The sequence below is a fragment of the Centroberyx gerrardi genome, chromosome 15 (genome assembly GCF_048128805.1).
Source record: "Centroberyx gerrardi isolate f3 chromosome 15, fCenGer3.hap1.cur.20231027, whole genome shotgun sequence".
Lineage (NCBI taxonomy): Eukaryota > Metazoa > Chordata > Actinopteri > Beryciformes > Berycidae > Centroberyx > Centroberyx gerrardi.
This window is the reverse complement of record NC_136011.1, coordinates 30743025-30766806: the sequence shown is the minus strand read 5'-3', so window position 1 is coordinate 30766806 and position 23782 is coordinate 30743025. Positions and strand designations below refer to the sequence as shown.

General features: G+C 43.8%; 2 protein-coding genes across 2 annotated transcripts; both read right to left on the bottom strand.

The window, feature by feature from the left end:
* Nucleotides 1–5431: 5431 nt before the first annotated feature.
* On the bottom strand, nt 5432–12636 carry LOC139907791 (cytochrome c oxidase subunit 7A2-like, mitochondrial). Its single transcript, XM_071894280.2, has 3 exons — nt 12468–12636; nt 6433–6567; nt 5432–5856 (listed from the first exon to the last, which is right to left on the bottom strand). Exons 1-3 carry the CDS (start codon nt 12534–12536, stop codon nt 5716–5718), a joined length of 345 nt encoding a protein of 114 aa, XP_071750381.1. The 5' UTR covers nt 12537–12636; the 3' UTR covers nt 5432–5715.
* A 2675-nt stretch (nt 12637–15311) lies between these two features.
* On the bottom strand, nt 15312–22615 carry LOC139907792 (voltage-gated potassium channel regulatory subunit KCNG3-like). Its single transcript, XM_071894281.2, has 2 exons — nt 22041–22615; nt 15312–15957 (listed from the first exon to the last, which is right to left on the bottom strand). The coding sequence occupies exons 1-2, from the start codon at nt 22613–22615 to the stop codon at nt 15312–15314; spliced, it is 1221 nt and encodes a 406-aa protein (XP_071750382.1).
* Nucleotides 22616–23782: the final 1167 nt, after the last annotated feature.

Genomic DNA, 23782 nt, shown 5'->3' with positions numbered 1-23782 from the left:
AACTTCACCCAGAACCAGAACCAGATTCAGATTAGAACCAGAACCAGAAACACAACCAGAACCATCTGCCTTTAAAGTAAAATTGTGTCCAACACCCTCAGACCTTCATTGGTCGACACTTTAAGGGTGTTTTCACACTTGGTCCCTTTCAGCCCTCCAAACGAACTCAGAGCGATTAGTCAGCATTTATTGCGCATATGTGAACACTCCAAAAGAACTCAGACCCTCTGAAATGAACCGTACTCAGACCTCCTCGGGAGGTGGTCTGAGTACGGTTCGCTTCAAGTCCGCGTTGCGGTTCGCTTAACCTGTGCATTGTGAACACGAAGCGCTCCAGGTTCACTTCGCCCTTTGCCATTGTATTTTAGCCCTCTAGGCTTGCCGTAGACAGATCCATATTGCACTGGAACGCTCGAAAAAACAAATAGACGGAACCATGGCCGCTGGTAACGCTAGCAAGACTAGTGGACGAGGAGTAGTTTGGTCCGAGCAAGAAACTACTGCACTTCTCCAGATATGGAACGAAGAACACATCAAACGGCAGCTGTCTACAACGCACAGAAACACTAATGTTTTCCTCCAGTTTTCAGTTCAGTTTCAGCGAGGTGCTGCGTCAAAGTAAAAAAACTACGTCAAAAGTACTTTACCACACGCGATAAAATGAGTAAAAGCGGAGAATCCTCTGACATAAAAGACACATGCCGCTTTTACGACGAACTGGACAGGATTCTGTGTGGAAGCGCCTGTGCCAACCCTAAAAATGTCATTGAAGGGGAAAGCGTTGACCAGCAGAGTGATATTTGATATTCCGTACCGTTTTGATGTTATTGGCTTCCAAAGTTTGGTCAAATGTTCCTTCTTGTCCCTACCACCCTAGCAACCACCCTAGCAACCACCTAGCAAAAGCCTAGCAATCACCTAGGAACACCCTAACGACCACTGGCGAAACCCTACCCGCAGTGATATTATCTCTCTCTCTCTCTCTCTCTCTCTCTCTCGCTCTCTTTCTCCAAATGTAATTAAACTACTTTTATTGGCATAAAGTACAATTGATTATGTCAAAGATTGTGTGATAATCAAGGATGATGGTAAAAGTAATAAATGAATAGCAAATAAGTAATAACAGTAGGCTAATAATAATACATAACAGTAAATACATACATGGTAGTAAGGGTCTGAGCTCCAGAGGAACTATAGTGTGAACAGAAAGAGGACTGAGGCCCCATCAGAGCTGAAGTGGACCAGAAAGAGAACTGAGTCCTCTTTCAAATGAACTGACAATGTGAACACAAAAAGAACTGAGTCCCTTTTCTGTTGGTCCACTTTTTGGTCCACTTCAAGAGGACTGAGTTTGGTTCGTTTAAAAAGGACTATATGTGAAAACACCCTAAAATGTCAATAAAAAATCAAGCCAATAAAATTGCAGATCAGCATCGATGCTGGAGGCCTTCTAACTCCTCCCTCCTCCTAACTCCTCCGCAAGAAGTGTAGCTGTAGGAGGTGAAGGAGGAGGTGTGTGTGTGTGTGTGTGTGTGTGAGTGTGTGTATTTCCACCGCTGCATTAACTGATAGTGTGTGATATAAATATTTTACATATTGAATATCTATTTCATAAAACTAAAAGTTTACGTAAGGAAAGAGGAAAAGATTGCATGGACAGAAATAATCCGACTTCACTAAACTTCTGAAACTGAAACATCTGCAGTTGGAGACAAACCTCAGCCTCACCTCCTCCTGAAGCTTCTGGACTGACCCAGGACCAGCCCGGATCAAACTGCCGCCGCGCTCCAAAACATCAACATGGCTGAGCCTCCGAAAACAAAACACTTCTCGTCTGATTGCATGGCGGCCCAAACCCAAACTCTGACGCCCGTCAGCAGTGTTTGGATTTTTCTGTCGGTGGTTTGAATGAAACGTAAACGACTTGTTGAGTTTAGAGTCGGTCGGGTCTCAGCTGTTTGTACATAAACTTCTGGACTAGTAAACCTGCTGATTACATGAAACAAGTCTGGACTGCTGAACTGAAAACTGTTTTGTCTCATTTGATACAAGGACCCAGGTTAAATTAAATTCCTTTAAATCAATATTCCGCTTAGTTTGAACATGGAGTTATTTATTTGAAACCAGAATATAATCTATTGACCAAGATCAGATGCAGCTGGACGAGTTTGTAGCGTTTTCCTTCCCATTCATTTGAATGGAAACTGCCATTGAACACGTTGGTCCTGCTGCTGTGATGTCCAGCTGGTCCGACGCTTCAGAACAGAAGAGAACACACCGGAGGGATACCATTTAGGAGAGATAGTTCCTGTTTGGGAGACCGGATCTACTTTTATTTTTAAATACTAATTTTAGTGTAAACAAAGAATAGAAATATAAAAGTCAGTTTTCAGGAGGTTTTCGTTCATTCAAACTACAAACTATAAACTGGTCCGGCTGCATCTGGTCTTCTGAGTACTTTATATTCTGGTTTCAAATTACCTCCATGTTAAAACTAAGAGGAATGTTGCTTTAACATGAAAGAAGCCTAACACACCTGAAGAGATGAAGAGAATAATGAATTATAGTTTTATAATATGCAGCTGCTTTGCTCAAAGGCTCCACAGCTGCTCTTCACCTCCCAGCTGCTGTGGGATTTGAACCGTCAACCTCCTGAGATCTGAACCTGCAGGACCAGCTGAGTCTGATGATGCAGCTTCACATCCAGTAATACTACTGAGTAGTACTTCTACTACTTAGTACTGAGAGTAATACTTCTACTACTTAGTACTGAGAGTAATATTTGCACTACTTAGTACTGAGAGTAATACTTCTACTACTTAGTACTGAGAGTAATACTTCTACTACTTAGTACTGAGAGTAATACGTCTTCTACTTAGTACTGAGAGTAATACGTCTTCTACTTAGTACTGAGAGTAATATTTGCACTACTTAGTAGTGAGAGTAATACTTTTACTACTTAGTACTGAGAGTAATACCTCTACTACTTAGTACTGAGAGTAATACGTCTTCTACTTAGTACTGAGAGTAATATTTGCACTACTTAGTAGTGAGAGTAATACTTTTACTACTTAGTACTGAGAGTAATACCTCTACTACTTAGTACTGAGAGTAATACCTCTTCTACTTAGTACTGAGAGTAATACTTCTACTTAGGGATGGGAATCGAGAACCGGTTCCAGTTGAGAACCGGTTCCAAATTGTCTGATCCATCGGAATCGTATGCCTCCGAGGTTATCAATTCCTTTTATCGATGCCGGCATGTTTTTCTGACAGTTGCACATGCGCATTGCAAAAACTCATGTGTCATGATGTCAAACTCTGCGTCTACGCTGCTGGAAACGTGCAACAAGAAGGAGTCATGGCGGAGAGGAAGAAACGGTCCAAAGCGTGGCTTCATTTCACGAAGAAAGATGACAACAGTGCTACTTGTAACGTCTGTAAAATTATCATTTCTGTGTTCACACACAGCGTTTTTTGATGTGGAAAAAGCGCTGCCTGGAGCGCTTTTTGTGAGGAGAAATAAAAAGCGGATCACGGCAACGTCACCTGACGTTAGCTGAGCGGCTGCTAGCTCACTAACCAGCTGGTTCACTTCTAGCAGACAGAACAGTGTTGTGCAACAAGCAAAGGATAACCAGATATTTCCAATACATGTCCAGTATAATCCATACTGCCTTTAAGATCGCTGTTGCGGTAACGGAAATTCACTAATTACAACGTCCAATTTCTCCACCGGCACTTTCTCCATATTTGTTGTTGCTATGGGAAACGGCCAGCGTCTCTGTCATCGTGATTGGTCGGCTGGAAAAAGCGGTTCACGTCACCCGGCGCTTTTCTGAAAAGTTGAACATTTCTCAACTTTTGAAAGCGCTCCGCTCTGACGAAAAAAAACGCCGCTGCAGCGCTTTCTGGGAGCGGCCGCCTTTTGTGCGCCTTGCTGCCGCTTCCCATTACTTTTAATGAGGAAAGGGCGCTGGCAGTTGGGGATAAAACGCTGTGTGAACGCAGCCTTAAGAGTGGAAACACCAGCAATATGTTGAAACATCTTAGGGTAACCATCTAAAGATCTTATTTGTTTTCCAAGTTATATAATTTTAAGAAAAGGAGCATTGTAATTTATTTTAACATGTTCAAATGTTATCAGGCAGACATTCTACACTGTGTTCAGACTCGAGATAATAAAACAGCTGCGTTGACGGTGAAAACCTGTGTAGGCCTACTTTTTTTTTCACACAGAAAATTGATCAGGAATCGGTAAGGGAATCGATAAAGAACCGGACCGATAAGCAGAATCGATAATGGCATTGGTATCAATAAAATCTTATCAATTCCCATCCCTACTTCTACTACTTAGTACACAGAGTAATACCTCTACTACTTAGTACTGAGAGTAATATTTGCACTACTTAGTACTGAGAGTAATACCTCTTCTACTTAGTACTGAGAGTAATACCTCTACTACTTAGTACTGAGAGTAATACCTCTTCTACTTAGTACTGAGAGTAATACCTCTACTACTTAGTACTGAGAGTAATACCCCTTCTACTTAGTACTGAGAGTAATATTTGTAGTGTTACCTGTGAACAACCATCTTGATATTTCAGACTCTTCTGCTCCACAAACTGAGGAAACAGTGAATTTGTGAAACTGTGAATTTCAGCTTTTAACCTCCAACTCTTTTCCGGCCTCCTGGAGCCTCATTTATAAAACTGTGTGGATTCCACACTAAAAGGTTATGTGCGCACAAAAGAGGAAAAGTACGTACGTACAAAAATAATCGGATTTATAAAACCGTGCATACGCACACCGACACGCAATTTCCCCTTTATAAATCACAATCCAACTTGAAATGTTGCGCACGTGCACGAGCCTCAGGCTCCGCCCCTTAACTCCCACAATGAACCATAGATGGTCAATGAAACGCCCTGAATGAATACTGATGTGTATGTAAATGTGCTGTCATTCCATTCTCTGTGAGAGAAATTGGCAAAGCCGGACCAGACGGAAAAGAGAAATGTCCCCGGCGGCCTCAGCTCGGGCGTCACCAACCAGAAACAGTTTGTTGAGAGGCGACATGTCACAGCAGGAGCTGCCAGGCTGAGAGCCGGACCCTTTATAAAACTAAAAATAAAAAAGAAATTGTCCGATATAAAGGTTGATGCCAAGAAGCGCATTGCTGCGCAGCGACAGTGTGTCACCGCCATCGGCGGGGCGAGGAGAGACCGGAGCTCTCTCCCCTTGATTTGAAACGTTTATAGTCTTATTCATTGATTTTGTCTGTTATGTGTTTTGTGTTTCTTGTTTACTATGTAAAGCGTCTTTGAGTATTTAGAAAAGCACTGTAGAAATAAAATGTATTATTATTATTATTATTATTATTAGTGAAACAGTGAACTTGTGAACCTGAACAGACAAAGCATCAACACTCTTTCCTTTTACAAATAAAATAGACTTTATTCAGTTGACTGTACAAAGTGTTTCTTCAAAGTTCACAGCTGATTACCAATCAATCGATCTGATCGGAGAAACACTGAAATCCAAAGCCGTCGTTCGACCCGAAGCCTTTGGCGCGGCTCTAAACGGAGATTAGACCTTTACACCACAGAAGAAGAACAAGCGACTAGTTTGGCTACAAAGTGACAGGAGAGCGACACGGTTCCCGCGCGGCTGAAGTCGGGTCTCGTCCAATAGGAGCTCAGCGGCCGCGCCGCGTCACTTGTTGCCGGGCTGGGCGGCGATGTAGAGTGCCACCAGGCAGTACAGCGCCCCGCCCACCGTCAGACCCATCGTGGTCCGGTACAGGAGCTTGTCCATCAAACCCCCCTTCAGGTGGACCGGGACCCCGTCCGTCTTCTGCAGAGACATGAGACACGACATAAGACACGACAGAATAAAATGAGACACGACATAAGACACGACAGAATAAAATGAGACACGACATAAGACACGACAGAATAAAATGAGACACGACAGGATAACATGAGACACGACATGAGACACGACAAGATAACATGAGACACGACAGGATAACATGAGACACGACAGGATAACATGAGACACGACAGGATAACATGAGACACGACAGGATAACATGAGACACGACAGGATAACATGAGACACGACATAAGACACGACAGGATAACATGAGACACGACAGGATAACATGAGACACGACAGGATAACATGAGACACGACATAAGACACGACAGGATAACATGAGACACGACAAGATAACATGAGACACGACATGAGACACGACAAGATAACATGAGACACGACAAGATAACATGAGACACGACAGGATAACATGAGACACGACAGGATAACATGAGACACGACATGATAACATGAGACACGACAGATCAACATGAGACACAACAGGATAACATGAGTCGTTACCATGGTGACGAGCCCCAGTCTGTCACTCACCTGGAACAGTCTCTGCAGATCTGCCACCTTATTGGCTCCAAGATATTCCACCTGACTTCCTGCTTCTGACACCAGTTTGGTCGGTGAAGTGAAGATGACGGGCGGGCTGCAGGCAGGAAGTCCCGCCTTCAGGCCCTGAGGGACAAACAGGTTTAGACAGGTGAGACTAAAACCACTAACATGACCTGAAGGGACACAACAGGTTTAGACAGGTGAGACTAAAACCACTAACATGACCTGAAGGGACACAACAGGTTTAGACAGGTGAGACTAAAACCACTAACATGACCTGAAGGGACACAACAGGTTTAGACAGGTGAGACTGAAAACACTAACCTGACCTGAAGGGACACAACAGGTTTAGACAGGTGAGACTGAAAACACTAACCTGACCTGAAGGGACACAACAGGTGAGACTGAAAACACTAACCTGACCTGAAGGGACACAACAGGTGAGACTGAAAACACTAACCTGACCTGAAGGGACACAACAGGTGAGACTGAAAACACTAACATGACCTGAAGGGACACAACAGGTGAGACTGAAAACACTAACATGACCTGAAGGGACACAACAGGTGAGACTAACATCACTAACACTAACATGATGTCAGTCTGAGGCTTCAGGTCCTGAAGGGACACAACAGGTGAATCCGCAGCCGGGGGACAAACCGACACAAAGAGTCTCAGTCAGCTGTTGGACCGAGTCAGAACAGCTTCATGTGACTTGGCAGATTCTCCAAGTCTCTGAACTCGACTAGAGGGCTGGACTCTGTGACGGAGGTGGAGAGCGCCGTCTGACACGTCGGTCCAAAATCTCCCACAGTTCAGTTGGGTTGAGATCTGGGGCCTCCTGTATAAAACTCTGTGGATTCCACACTGAAAGGTTCCAGGCGCACAAAAGAAGAAAAGTACGTACAAAAATAACCGGATTTATAAAACAATTTCCCTTTATAAATCACAGTCAACTTAAATGTTGCGCACGAGCCTCAGGCTCCGCCCCCTCACAACCACAATTAACCACAGATGGCCAATGAAACGCCCTGAATGAACACTGATGTGTGAATGTGTCTGTCAGTCCATTCTCTGTCAAAGCCGGACCAGACGGGAAGAGAAAAGTCCCGGTGGCTTCAGTCTATTGAGAGGCAACACGTCACAGCAGCAGTTACAGCTACAGCTCCGAGAGCCGGAGACTTTATACAAATAAAAATTAAAAATAAATTGTCCGACATAAAGGTCGATGCCGAGAAGCGCTTTGCTGCACAGTGTCAGCTCTACCGGGGCGAGGAGACACGGAGCTCTGCTCCTGAACGCTTCACCACGATGACGGAGGAAACGTTAGACACACCGACATGACATCAGAGAGGACATGACATCAGAGAGGACATGACATCAGAGAGGACATGACATCAGAGAGGACATGACATCAGAGAGGAAGATGAGACGCTGCGACTGACCAGGTGTCGTAAATCTGCCTTTTGTTGTTGGAAAGAGTGAAGTAACCACACACTCAACATCTCACACGCATTTGATTTGAATAAAAAACACATAACAGACTAGACAAGTTCTTTAATCCCCCCCGACTCGTCCGTTTCCACGTCTCTGCAGACCGGCTGGTGGTTTCTGCACCGCTGAACTCTCACATGTGGATTCGTCTCTGTGCTGAGGGCCTCTATTCTCCCTCTCTGTCTCTGATCCGGTCTGATCCGGTCCTGCAGGGACAGCCAGTCACCTGAGGAAGAGTTTTCCTCACACGTCGCTCTCTCATTTCCGACCCGCTTTACTGAAGTCTGCGCCACAGATCAGCATCGCTTCAGTCTCTGTTCCCATGGAAACTCGAGCCAGTTGAGTCTTTGTGACTGAAGCTCCTGCCCTTTCAAAGTCTCTTAGATCTTCTCCTCTTGCCATCGGGATCCAAAATGGAGGCCAACTGGGCCTGCTCAGCATTTTTCATACATGCTGCAGAGCATGATGGGATGTTAATTGCTTTGTTGTAATGCAGTTCACCTGCGTGGAAGAATCTGCAGTAGTTCTGTTTCTGTTGTAAAACTACCAACCAGCAACATGATGTCAGTCTTCATCCATAAGACTACTAACACTAACCAACATGATGTCAGACTGAGACTTCAGGTCCTGGAGGGACACAACAGGTTTAAACAGGTGAGACTAACAGGTTTAAACAGGTGAGACTAACAGGTGAGACTAACATGTTTAAACAGGTGAGACTAACAAGTGAGACTAACAGGTTTAAACAGGTGAGACGAACAGGTGAGACTAACATGTTTAAACAAGTGAGACTAACAGGTTTAAACAGGTGAGACTAACAGGTGAGACTAACATGTTTAAACAGGTGAGACTAACAGGTTTAAACAGGTGAGACTAACAGGTGAGACTAACATGTTTAAACAGGTGAGACTAACAGGTTTAAACAGGTGAGACTAACAGGTGAGACTAACATGTTTAAACAGGTGAGACTAACAGGTTTAAACAGGTGAGACTAACAGGTGAGACTAACATGTTTAAACAGGTGAGACTAACAGGTTTAAACAGGTGAGACTAACAAGTGAGACTAACATGTTTAAACAGGTGAGACTAACAGGTGAGACTAACAGGTTTAAACAGGTGAGACTAACAGGTTTAAACAGGTGAGACTAACAGGTGAGACTAACAGGTTTAAACAGGTGAGACTAACAGGTTTAAACAGGTGAGACTAACAGGTGAGACTAACATGTTTAAACAGGTGAGACTAACAGGTTTAAACAGGTGAGACTAACAGGTTTAAACAGGTGAGACTAACAAGTGAGACTAACATGTTTAAACAGGTGAGACTAACAGGTGAGACTAACAGGTTTAAACAGGTGAGACTAACGGGTTTAAACAGGTGAGACTAACAGGTTTAAACAGGTGAGACTAACATGTTTAAACAGGTGAGACTAACAGGTGAGACTAACAGGTTTAAACAGGTGAGACTAACGGGTTTAAACAGGTGAGACTAACAGGTTTAAACAGGTGAGACTAACAGGTGAGACTAACAGGTTTAAACAGGTGAGACTAACAGGTTTAAACAGGTGAGACTAACAGGTGAGACTAACATGTTTAAACAGGTGAGACTAACAGGTTTAAACAGGTGAGACTAACAGGTGAGACTAACAAGTTTAAACAGGTGAGACTAACAGGTTTAAACAGGTGAGACTAACAGGTGAGACTAACATGTTTAAACAGGTGAGACTAACAGGTTTAAACAGGTGAGACTAACAGGTTTAAACAGGTGAGACTAACAGGTGAGACTAACATGTTTAAACAGGTGAGACTAACAGGTTTAAACAGGTGAGACTAACGGGTTTAAACAGGTGAGACTAACAGGTTTAAACAGGTGAGACTAACAGGTGAGACTAACATGTTTAAACAGGTGAGACTAACAGGTTTAAACAGGTGAGACTAACATGTTTAAACAGGTGAGACTAACAGGTGAGACTAACAGGTTTAAACAGGTGAGACTAACGGGTTTAAACAGGTGAGACTAACAGGTTTAAACAGGTGAGACTAACATGTTTAAACAGGTGAGACTAACAGGTGAGACTAACAGGTTTAAACAGGTGAGACTAACGGGTTTAAACAGGTGAGACTAACAGGTTTAAACAGGTGAGACTAACAGGTGAGACTAACAGGTTTAAACAGGTGAGACTAACAGGTTTAAACAGGTGAGACTAACAGGTGAGACTAACATGTTTAAACAGGTGAGACTAACAGGTTTAAACAGGTGAGACTAACAGGTTTAAACAGGTGAGACTAACAAGTTTAAACAGGTGAGACTAACAGGTTTAAACAGGTGAGACTAACAGGTGAGACTAACATGTTTAAACAGGTGAGACTAACAGGTTTAAACAGGTGAGACTAACAGGTTTAAACAGGTGAGACTAACAGGTGAGACTAACATGTTTAAACAGGTGAGACTAACAGGTTTAAACAGGTGAGACTAACGGGTTTAAACAGGTGAGACTAACAGGTTTAAACAGGTGAGACTAACAGGTGAGACTAACATGTTTAAACAGGTGAGACTAACAGGTTTAAACAGGTGAGACTAACATGTTTAAACAGGTGAGACTAACAGGTTTAAACAGGTGAGACTAACAAGTTTAAACAGGTGAGACTAACAAGTTTAAACAGGTGAGACTAACAGGTTTAAACAGGTGAGACTAACAGGTGAGACTAACAGGTTTAAACAGGTGAGACTAACAGGTTTAAACAGGTGAGACTAACAGGTGAGACTAACATGTTTAAACAGGTGAGACTAACAGGTTTAAACAGGTGAGACTAACAGGTTTAAACAGGTGAGACTAACAGGTGAGACTAACAGGTTTAAACAGGTGAGACTAACAGGTTTAAACAGGTGAGACTAACAGCACCAACATGATGTTCGCATCAGACTGGCTTCAGACTCTGAAGGGACACAGCAGGTGAAACTAACGACACTAAAAGCACTGTGATGACGTCATCAGACGGTCGTCTCAGGTCAGGTTTAAGGGCAGTTTATAGTACAGCGGTTTATGATCGTCACCATGGCGATGATCATATTCTATCGTCGGTCACATGACATGTTGTTTATACTTCCGGCGACAGGCGACCTGTCATCGTTGCGATGGTCGTTGCGCCCATCACTGAGACTTAAATTGGATTGAACTTTGACCCCATCGCTGGCTCAGTTGTCATGACAACATTATGGAACTCTCTTATCCTAATGTCGATTAATTCTCTGAGCTCAAATTAAACGTAATCAGCAGCTCTGGAAGACCGTACTTTTGTAATAGACTGTAGAATAAAACTACACTGAGGAGACAATTTATGCTTTTTATCTAGACCTGGATAAAGACAACAGATTTACTGAATGAAACTTCTTATTTAAAAAGAAAGAGTGAAAAATAACATTGCAAAAGCAGTTACATAACATGTAGGTACATTAGGCTATTCTGCAGACCGGTTTACAAACTGTATTATTATTATTATTTTCCTTTCAAATGGTTACATTTTCAATTAGTGCAATTAAGAGAATCTATTTGGTTACATGGCGTTATTAAAAGCAGATGCAGCAGCTGGGTGGAGTCTGGAGGCTCCGACTCGCTTCAGAACAGACACAACAATAAACTTCACAACCTGAATATCTGCATTACTGATGGAAGAAAAGAGTCAGAACATTACTGTTACTGTACATCTGAGAACTGAAAGCACTCGCCAACGTGTTGTGAAGCTATCGCTGTTTATTTATTAGACCAGACATGATTAATCAATGCTGCCTCTGTGATCATACTAGTTTACCATAAAGACGATCAGACCCCGAATAAATGAAAGCTGCTTGTTAAGATAAGTAGATAACAGATAAGTAGATAACAGATCAGTAGATAACAGATAAGTAGATAACAGATAAGTAGATAACAGATCAGTAGATAACAGATAAGTAGATAACAGATCAGTAGATAACAGCAGTGTACTCGGTGATGATAGCTACTAGTGAGAACATCACCAGAATACATAAAGGTTGTTAAGTTTTTAAACGGGTAACTTGAAAGCACTTGAGTTACTTTTAATAAAGACTAACTTAGTAAAGTAACTAGTTGCTATTTAGAACTATAGTAACAAAGTAAAGTAACTAGATGAGAGCAAACGACTGAACCTCTGCTCTAGTGTTTCTACTGTTTATGAGCGACAGCGTCCAGAATCAAAGTTGAGCGATGATGGGATGTTGAGACTTTGCAGCGATGTGCAGCGGCGATCATAAATCGTTGTACTATAAACTGCCCTTTAAACAGGTGAAGCTAACATGTTGTTAGCTGATAGCTCAGATTATCTTCTTCTTACAGCTTTTGTTTTTATTTCTTTAATCTTTCTTTAACTCTCCAGAGTCTGTCTGGTTTTCTCTGCCTGTCGCAGTCAGTCCAGTCTGCTTTATAAAGTCTTTATAAAGTTTATATTGTTGTTTAGCAGCAGCTAGCTAGCCGCCGTTAGCCATGCTAACAAGGTCAAGCCGTTGTTTTTCTCACCTGAGGACAGTAAGCGCTGGCTGCAGCGCCGCTCAGCCGCTGCGTGATTCCATTCAGCCTGTAATACATTTTCACTCAGACCGAAAAAAAGAAAATAAACTTTATTTTCTCAGCAACGAAACCACTGCTCGTTCGAGTCGCTCTGCTCTTCCTGCTCCTGCGTGCCAGCCATGCGCTGCGTAATGACGTCAGAGTAGCAGTGAAGGATCCGCAGTAGGTGACCGAGTTGTGCCTGTCTCTAATAATAATAATAATAATAATAATAATAATAATAATAATAATAATAATAATAAAGGCTTTGCAGAAAACACACGTAGGCTATATTACCGGAAAAAAGTATTTTTTTTTAATTTAACCCAAATCCATTGTTCAGAATGCATTGATCACCAGGACTTTATCTGATAGTTTATTCTTCATTTGATTCATTCAACAAACACTGAAAAATAAATACTCAGTAGATCTTTGTCAGAACTAATAGAAACATAACAGAAAAAAACTGAGATTGCACAACAAAACCAATAACAGAAAATATATATATTTATTTTTTAAGTGGTTAGAAATTATTTTCCCGAGTGACACGAACATCCAGTTTCTACTGACTCTGTTTGTCCTCTATCGACATACTGGACTCTACTGTTGGAGAGTTTCTATTTCGATGTGAATGACTCCTCACAAACACGCTGAGTTAGCATTTCTTAGATTATTTCACACAACAAACAGAAAGTTTCTACTTTTCTATCTGGAAGTTGAAGCTCAACACAAAATATCAAAACTCATTTCAATAAGAAAACATTCAGTTACAGTCTAGAGATATTTCTGAAAATAAAAACAGCCAGCATGTTTTCTACTGAGTATTCCACTGTGTTTCTACTGAGAGTTCTACTGAGAAACAGCAGCTCAACTCTGTTCTCTATTACACTTATTGATTATCTATTGATTATGTATCATTTATCAGTTATTTATCATCGCTGGCTTGTCTTTCACTTTCCTACAAACTGTGACAACAGAAAATCTCAAACAAGAAAATCAAACCCCATCATTTATAGTGTGTGTGTGTGTGTGTGTGTGTGTGTGTGTGTGTGTGTGTGTTCTGATGCTGCAAGTCAGAAAGACTGAAGCAGTTTGATGTTTCAATAAAAAAAGAAGAAAAGAAGGATGTTGATGAAATAAGACTGAAATGGAAATGGATGGTGTGTGTGTGTGTGTGTGTGTGTGTGTGTGTGTGTGTGTGTGTGTGTGTGTGTGCTCCCTGTAAAGCTCTAGACGTCTTGATAGTAAAAACTATTTTCAGGTTGAAAATAACTGGAATTTTCCTTTAAATCATTTTCAAGACTTTTATTCACTTCATTTCTCTGGTTTTGAATGTTTTCTCTTTAGAAAAGTTATTTATAATTAAAGTTCCTTCTTATTCTTATTATTTTACTTTGATGAATTTATTATTATTACTTACATACATGATTTTGAAGACTTTCTCATTTGTAGCTCTAGAATCCACTAAGTCAAACTATCAGTATTATTTACCTGGGTAGTCTAAATAGTATTATTATTATTATTATTATTAGTATCATTATCATTATCATTATCATCATTATTATTATTATTATTATCATTATCATTATTATTATCTACCTGGGATATTTAATGTTATTACAGTTATTTAGCTGGTGTTGTGTGACCTCAGCATGATATAAAAGTCAAAATGAAAAATGTCTTTTCTTTCATACCATCGGTAAGAAAACAGCTGTGAACATTTCATCTTCGTCATCCTCTGTTTCTAATAAAGGGAGAAAGCAGAAACCTTCAGCTCCACCATCAGATTAGATGAAACCTAAATAAAAACCTTTTAATGGATTCGGATCTTCTGTTCCAGACGGATCATGATGTTCCTCTCCTGTTCCTGATGTTCTGCTGGTTCAGAGCCACAGAGGCCATAAATACAAAATGATCTCTAAAGCGTAACAACCTGCTGGCGACTGGATGATATTTTCCTCTGAAGGAGGAAAGATGGATGTGATGAAGCTGAGAACGTGCGTGGGCAGAAAAGGTTTTTATTCGCCCAAAATCCCAGCAGCAGAGAGACTGGAAGTGTCAGAGAGACGACGAGGTTTCGTCCCGCAGCGGACCTACGGTGGCTGGACCGGGACATTTCACCGCCTGCTGAGTCTAGAAAACAGATGACAAACCTTCATCTGATCCAGTTTCTCCATGAGACGCTGAAACCCACACAGTTCTGCATCGTCTGCCTGAGACTGTGTGTGGAGGTTTGGGTCGATGAGTCACTCTGACTCAAACTCACTGAGCGCACAGATCCAAACACCGTAAGGCAGAAACACTCTAACATGTAAAGATTAAAGGGATCATACGTGTGCAGAGCGCAGTCAAGCTTTGGTTTAAATTCAGTCAGGAAACAAGAAGGAAGAACAGAGAGACGCAACACACACACATCAGCAGCTCAGCTCCGTCTGACATTAAGAGACAAATGTTGGTGTTTCCCACATACACACACACAGTCATCTGAAGTCCTTCCTGTCTGAGTCTGCTGTTGCCATGGAAACTGTCCAGTCCAACAGATCCAGTCACACTTCAGGCTTTATCGAGGCTGTGCTGTTAATTTAATTAGAAACATTTAACTCCTGATGTCCCAAATGTTCGTTAGCTGGGAGATGAAGTCCAGGCAGGAATCTCCAACCCCCTGTTCAGGGTTCTGGTTCTGGTGCGGGTTCTGGGGAAGGTTCGGTGGTCAGGGGTCAGGGGGCGGGGGGCGGGGGCGGGGTTCTGGGGTCAGGAATTGGGGGGGCGGGGGGCGGGGGCAGGGTTCTGGGGTCAGGGGTCAGGGGTCGGGGGTCAGTTGATAAAGTCAGCTGAAAGGCTCCGGCTGCAGCGCGCAGAGCGGATCTTCAGCTCGTGGTAGCACTGGACGAAGCTGTGGTAGATGAAGGTGATGGGCAGCGCCAGCAGCACGATGCCGCTCACCACGCACAGGCCGCCCAGCACCCGGCCGGGCACCGTGATGGGGTACATGTCTCCGTAGCCCACCGTCGTCATGGAGATGATAACCCACCAGCAGGCGGCGGGGATGCTGGCGTAGTCCTGGTTGCCGGCCTCCAGGTCCAGGCCGTGCTCCAGCAGCTGGGCCAGAGCGCTGAAGATGGCCATCGCCACGCAGATGAACACCAGCAGCATCACCATCTCCCGGTAGCAGCGGCGCAGCGTCAGACCGAGCGTCTGCAGGCCCAGGAAGTGGCGAGCCAGCTTGATCACCCAGAAGATCCGCATAATCCGCAGGACGCGCAGCGTGACGCCGGCCCGCTGCAGCTGGGAGTTCTCCCCTGTCAGGATCGTCATGGTGACCGAGATGTAGTACGGCGAGATGGCCAGCAGGTCGATGATGTTCAGCGGGCGGCGAACAAACTCACACTTGTCCCGCGACACGATGAAACGAACAATACACTCAGCGGTAAACCAACCAATACACACCGCTTCGATGATCCTGCAGGAGGGACGGACCAATCAGAGTTAGAGATCTGAGATGAGACAGACCAATCAGAGTTAGAGACAGAAGAGATAGATTAGAGCGTTATTTGTCAGACAGAAACATCCACAGTAGACTCATTACTCTTAACACAGAACAAAACACCAAGAGTCAGACTGAAGACGAAGTTCTGCACCATCGTATTTTATTAGACTGGTCCCTGACCCTGACAACTGACCAGTCTTCTTGTAAACTGACATTTGTAAGAAAAGAAAAGCTGCGTGGTCAAACTGGTCAAAATGAGGCTCCGCCCTCCTTCCTCCTGACCAACCAACCAATCACTGCACAGTGGCTTTTCTTTCTTTCTCTCTTTTCAACTTTTAAATTCTACTAACTGGTGTACTTCCTTACATTGATAGAAAACAGTTGAAGTTTCCCAAACACAAAATTACACCTCTGCTGTGTCTTTTATTTCTTATCAAAGTTTCGGTGCAAGACATTTCTCATGGCACATACAATTCAATATATTTAAATATTTGTATGTACAAAAAGGACCAATGAGGCTGAAGAGGTCCCACCTGGAGGAGGGTGTGGCCTGTAGAGCTGTAATGGGACATATCAAGACTTCTAACCCCAAGACCTTTGTCACAGAATGAAATATTATTATTGTCCAATGGACTAGAAGCAGTAAGCATCCTGATGAAGTGTGTTTTCTGAACGTTTGCTCTTCAGACTTCATGCGTTCTGTCTGTCAGCTGCTGCCCTTCTCTCTCACTCTGATAAAGTGACACGGCAGAGTGGGAGTGTGTTGGATTGGTAATTTTTTACCAGATGGCCTCATATATAAATAGCCAACAGCAGCAGAAGTAACAAATGGGGTCATGTCTCCTTATTTTGGATGTGCAGATGCAGAGGGGATCCGCCTCATGAAGCCCTGCAGCTGCTGCACACCTAAACCCCCGTGTTCATGCAGATGGGCCTCGCTTCATGAACTGATGCTTTACAGAATTTGGTGCCTGCCTTGCTCTCTCTCATTAATACATTTTCCAGATTTTCTGGATATAGTTAACTGGACTCTGAGCTTCTTTAGCATCATATTGTCCTAAAGTTTTGTTTCAGGCTGGAAGCTACGGGTTAAATTCCCTGAAACGATCCGACCAATGTCAGGTGATTTAGAGCGCCTGCTTTAAAACTGAGTTTAGATAGACAGATGGATCGCCCTACCTGTCTGCCTGTCTGCCTGTCTGCCTGTCTACCTGTCTGCCTGTCTGCCTGTCTGCCTGTCTACCGGTCTACCTGTCTGCCTGTCTGCCTGTCTACCTGTCTGCCTGTCTGCCTGTCTGCCTGTCTGCCTGTCTGCCTGTCTGCCTGTCTACCGGTCTACCTGTCTGCCTGTCTGCCTGTCTACCTGTCTGCCTGTCTGCCTGTCTGCCTGTCTGCCTGTCTACCTGTCTGCCTGTCTGCCTGTCTACCTGTCTACCGGTCTACCTGTCTGCCTGTCTGCCTGTCTGTCTGTCTGTCTGTCTATCTTTCACTATTGGATGAAGACCAGTGTTATTAAGATGAACATGGGACCTAAATTCAATTACATGTTGCAGTTAATGAAAGTACCAATTAAATACTTGAATGAGTGAAATAAATCTGTGTAATGTGTTTTTGTGGAGTGGTAAGCAGTCCGTCTTTATCTTTATCACGATGCCACTCCTGCTTCTTGGCAGATCAAACTTATATTTAGTGTCCTTGGTCTTAATATCATGTCCAACCCTCCATCAAAGTTCCAATAAAGTCTTCTGTTTTGGGAGCTGAGAGCTGCAGCTGTTGCCTCCTGCTGACGAGCCGAGCCTTCAGAGTAAAGGTTCCTCGGCAATAAACCAAAACCTGTGAGAGAGAAGGAGGCGCACAAGACTGTGCGGGTTAAGAAGCGACTTGTGGATGACAGAAAAGTTTATACTTTGTCTAAAACATTCTATCTAACCTGACAAGTTTTGGTTTATTGCCAAGGAACCTTTACTCTGAAGGCTCGGCTCATCAGCAGGAGGCATCAGCTGCTCAGTCTACACACAGTCTAGACACTGTCTACACACTGTCTACACAGTCTACACACTGTCTACACACAGTCTACACACTGTCTACACACAGTCTATACACAGTCTACACACAGTCTACACACTGTCTACACAGTCTACACACTGTCTACACACTGTCTACACACTGTCTACACACTGTCTACACAGTCTACACACTGTCTACACACTGTCTACACACAGTCTACACACTGTCTCCACACAGTCTATACACAGTCTACACACTGTCTACACAGTCTACACACTGTCTACACACTGTCTACACACTGTCTACACACTGTCTACACAGTCTACACACTGTCTACACACTGTCTACACACAGTCTACACACTGTCTACACACAGTCTATACACAGTCTACACACAGTCTACACACTGTCTACACCGTCTACACACAGTCTACACACAGTCTACACACTGTCTACACACTGTCTACACACTGTCTACACACAGTCTACACACTGTCTACACACTGTCTACACACTGTCTACACTGTCTACACACAGTCTACACACAGTCTACACACTGTCTACACACAGTCTACACACTGTCTACACACTGTCTACACACAGTCTACACACTGTCTACACTGTCTACACACAGTCTACACACTGTCTACACACAGTCTACACACAGTCTACACACTGTCTACACACAGTCTACACACAGTCTACACACTGTCTACACACAGTCTACACACAGTCTACACACTGTCTACACACTGTCTACACACTGTCTACACACTGTCTACACACTGTCTACACTGTCTACACACAGTCTACACACAGTCTACACACTGTCTACACACTGTCTACACACTGTCTACACACAGTCTACACACTGTCTACACACTGTCTACACACTGTCTACACTGTCTACACACAGTCTACACACAGTCTACACACTGTCTACACACAGTCTACACACTGTCTACACACTGTCTACACACTGTCTACACACTGTCTACACACTGTCTACACTGTCTACACACAGTCTACACACAGTCTACACACTGTCTACACACAGTCTACACACAGTCTACACACTGTCTACACACTGTCTACACACAGTCTACACACTGTCTACACACTGTCTACACACTGTCTACACAGTCTACACACTGTCTACACACAGTCTACACACTGTCTACACACTGTCTACACACAGTCTACACACTGTCTACACTGTCTACACACAGTCTACACACTGTCTACACACTGTCTACACACAGTCTACACACTGTCTACACACTGTCTACACACAGTCTACACACTGTCTACACTGTCTACACACAGTCTACACACAGTCTACACACTGTCTACACACTGTCTACACTGTCTACACACAGTCTACACTGTCTACACTGTCTACACACAGTCTACACACTGTCTACACTGTCTACACACCGTCTACACACAGTCTACACACTGTCTACACTGTCTACACTGTCTACACACAGTCTACACACTGTCTACACACCGTCTACACACAGTCTACACACTGTCTACACTGTCTACACACAGTCTACACACAGTCTACACACTGTCTACACTGTCTACACTGTCTACACACAGTCTACACTGTCTACACACTGTCTACACACTGTCTACACAGTCTACACACAGTCTACACACTGTCTACACACAGTCTACACACAGTCTACACACAGTCTACACACTGTCTACACACTGTCTACACACTGTCTACACAGTCTACACACTGTCTACACACAGTCTACACACTGTCTACACACTGTCTACACACTGTCTACACTGTCTACACACAGTCTACACACTGTCTACACACTGTCTACACACAGTCTACACACTGTCTACACACTGTCTACACACAGTCTACACACTGTCTACACTGTCTACACACAGTCTACACACTGTCTACACACTGTCTACACTGTCTACACACAGTCTACACACTGTCTACACACTGTCTACACACAGTCTACACACTGTCTACACACTGTCTACACACAGTCTACACACTGTCTACACTGTCTACACACAGTCTACACACAGTCTACACACAGTCTACACACTGTCTACACTGTCTACACACAGTCTACACTGTCTACACTGTCTACACACAGTCTACACACTGTCTACACTGTCTACACACCGTCTACACACAGTCTACACACTGTCTACACTGTCTACACTGTCTACACACAGTCTACACACTGTCTACACACCGTCTACACACAGTCTACACACTGTCTACACTGTCTACACACAGTCTACACACTGTCTACACTGTCTACACACCGTCTACACACAGTCTACACACTGTCTACACACCGTCTACACACAGTCTACACACTGTCTACACTGTCTACACACCGTCTACACACAGTCTACACACTGTCTACACACCGTCTACACACAGTCTACACACTGTCTACACTGTCTACACTGTCTACACACAGTCTACACACTGTCTACACACTGTCTACACTGTCTACACTGTCTACACACAGTCTACACACTGTCTACACACCGTCTACACACAGTCTACACACTGTCTACACTGTCTACACACAGTCTACACTGTCTACACTGTCTACACACAGTCTACACACTGTCTACACTGTCTACACACCGTCTACACACAGTCTACACACTGTCTACACTGTCTACACTGTCTACACACAGTCTACACACTGTCTACACACAGTCTACACACAGTCTACACACTGTCTACACTGTCTACACTGTCTACACACAGTCTACACACTGTCTACACACAGTCTACACACAGTCTACACACTGTCTACACTGTCTACACTGTCTACACACAGTCTACACACTGTCTACACACAGTCTACACACTGTCTACACACTGTCTACACACAGTCTACACACTGTCTACACACAGTCTACACACAGTCTACACACTGTCTACACACAGTCTACACACTGTCTACACACAGTCTACACACAGTCTACACACAGTCTACACACTGTCTACACACAGTCTACACACTGTCTACACACTGTCTACACACAGTCTACACACTGTCTACACTTTCTACACACTGTCTACACACTGTCTACACACAGTCTACACACAGTCTACACTGTCTACACACAGTCTACACACAGTCTACACACTGTCTACACACAGTCTACACACAGTCTACACTGTCTACACACAGTCTACACACAGTCTACACACTGTCTACACACTGTCTACACACAGTCTACACACAGTCTACACACAGTCTACACACTGTCTACACACAGTCTACACACTGTCTACACACTGTCAGGTCTCAGTCTCAACTCTGCAAATGTTAGTTACAGTTAGCTCAAACCCACATACAGGAGCCATATTTAAAGAATCATAATCAATAAGTTATATTGTAAACAAACAACAAATGCAGAACAGCTCACAAACTAACCAGACTTTTAGTTCAGTATATTCAGTAAAATTTTACCCTGATCTGCATGATTTGCCAAACCTACTTTTGTAGACTAGTCTCTGGATTTTAGTGTGATTGTAATGAAAGTGGCGTCAATAGAATCAGTGGAGGCTGAACCTTAATAATTATCAATAAAATCCTGAACTTTTGAATCGCTCTGGTTTCCACAAGCTAAATAATTTTTCTGGGTACAGTGTCTTGATATTTTATCTCGTGAATTCTAACCCTAACCCCGTCCGATCCAAACCAAATCTGTTGGAAGCTTGAACTGAATTTGTCTATAAACCCTCAGCTGTTTGTCCCAGAATCTGACATTTGGTGAACTGGGTTAATTTCCTTCACTCAAGGTAACAGCTGTTCTTCCTCTTCCACATGTAAACAATAAAACATCTTGGTGTAAGTCCTCAACAGGTGAAGTACAGTAAAAAAAAAAACATAGTTATAGTTAGTTAGGCATGTACAGTAGATATCCTGTATCTATATACATACTGTGTATACATAGTGATCTGTGCTGCTCTCAGCTGCCTGTACATATATATGGTTATATAGGTCTACAACAGATATATTATATAGTGATAATACCTGTGCTGCTCCCCGCTGCTCTCGGCCGCCTTCCAGTCCGGTAAGGTGCTGGCACACAGCAGCACCATGGACACCAGGACGAACAGCACGGACACCGAGGCCAGGATCTGCGCTGCTACTGAGGAAGTCGGTTCTTCAAAAGTCCGTCTCATCCTCTCCAGCCAGCGGCTCCGCGGCTCCGGGCTGCGAGCCTCCTCCTCCGGGCAGAAGTGGAAGGAGTCGTCGGACATGCGGTCGTCCAGCCGCCGCTGGCAGCAGACCTGCAGGTGGGAGCTCTCCAAGCCCCAGTAGAGCATCTCGTTGTAGAAAGACAGCTCGCACATGTGAGGCACGAAGCGCAGCTTCCCGTACTGCACGTACAGCATGATGAAGCTGAAAGCCTCCGAGTGCCTGTCGAAGAAGAACTCGTTCCTGTCCCGGTCGTAGTCGTCGCAGACTTCCAGCACCTCCGTCTCCGAAACGCAGCGCTGCAGCCGGCTGAGCCTGCTGAGGGGGAAGTCCTTCATCAGCTCCGAGGAGAAGGAGAACCTCCGTCCTCCAACATTCAGGACGCACAGACTGCCTCCAAACTTCATCTTCTGTTAAACTGCCAGACATTTAAAACACAGACTGCCTCCAAACTTCATCTTCTGTTAAACTGCCAGACATTTAAAACACAGACTGCCTCCAAACCTGCTTGCTTGTGTTGTATTAAAATCTCATGTGTAGGCTACGTCGCTTTGGATAAACGCGTCTGCCAAATGGGAAATTGTAATTGTAACTTCATCTTCCTCTGAGCGCAGCGGTCTGATCAGAGTGAAGCCTGTTCCTCCGGATGAACACTTCACTCCTCCTCCTCCTCCTCCTCCTCCTCCTCCAGATCTGACGCTCCTCGAGCTAGAGTCCTCAAACACGTCCGCAGGTCAGACTGCGTCACCGCAGATGCATCCTGTCCTATTTATATTATTTTGTTATTGTATTTTACAGTGAACAGAAAGACGGGGAATATGAATACCGACAATACACAATCCAGCATCTATTCTATTATGAAAACGGTATAGAAAACTTTAAAACTCAGTATCTATAGTTCAATTCCACAGTTTCACTGTTTCATACAATCCAACAATATTAATAAAAACACTGGTGACAAAAAATATACATCGAACTACAAAAACATTATTGTGTACTGCAGTGTCTTTACAGGGATCAATAAGGTTTTCTCATCTTCTCTTCTCTTCTCTTCTCTTCTCCTCCCTTCTCTTCTCTGGAGAAACAGCTCCCCCTGCTGGATGTTTCTGGTCAGGTCCAGTTCCTCACCAGGTTCTGTCTGTATTGATCCGTATGGACAGAGTGCACATGAGACACTTTACACACAAAAATCAGACAGAATCCTCGATCTCCTTAAACTCTTCATAGACTTCAGTGTCTCCTCTCTCTCTCTCTTTCTCTTTCTCTCTCTCTCTCCCTCTCTCTCTCTCTCTCTCTCTCTCTCTCCCTCCCTCTCTCTCTCCCTCTCTCTCTCGTACAGAATTACATAGACTAGTGCAGTGCCCGTTCAAAACGTGCCTGTCCGGAACGGGCCGATTGCTGCTTGCAGCTTTCTCGAGAACCGCTCGTGCCCGTACCGCTCGAGCCCCGCTGCTGCACAGAGCGCTGTCCGCTTGTTTATTCAAAGTTTATTAATATTGAACGTGTCGTGTTTCCAAATTGCACCAAATCCGACACTGCAGGTCCTCGGGTCCCCAGCAATACACCCGCCAAGT

Bases quoted from the DNA above. Each gene is read 5' to 3' on its own strand.
- LOC139907791 (XM_071894280.2), bottom strand. From the start codon at position 12,536: ATGTATTACAGGCTGAATGGAATCACGCAGCGGCTGAGCGGCGCTGCA. The intron at 6,568-12,467 runs GTGAGAAAAACA...TTTGTCCCTCAG, and splicing joins CCAGCGCTTACTGTCCTCAG to GGCCTGAAGGCGGGACTTCC. The intron at 5,857-6,432 runs GTGAGTGACAGA...ATGTCTCTGCAG, and splicing joins ATCTGCAGAGACTGTTCCAG to AAGACGGACGGGGTCCCGGT.
- LOC139907792 (XM_071894281.2), bottom strand. From the start codon at position 22,615: ATGAAGTTTGGAGGCAGTCTGTGCGTCCTGAATGTTGGAGGACGGAGG. The intron at 15,958-22,040 runs GTATTATCACTA...TCCCTCCTGCAG, and splicing joins AGCAGCGGGGAGCAGCACAG to GATCATCGAAGCGGTGTGTA.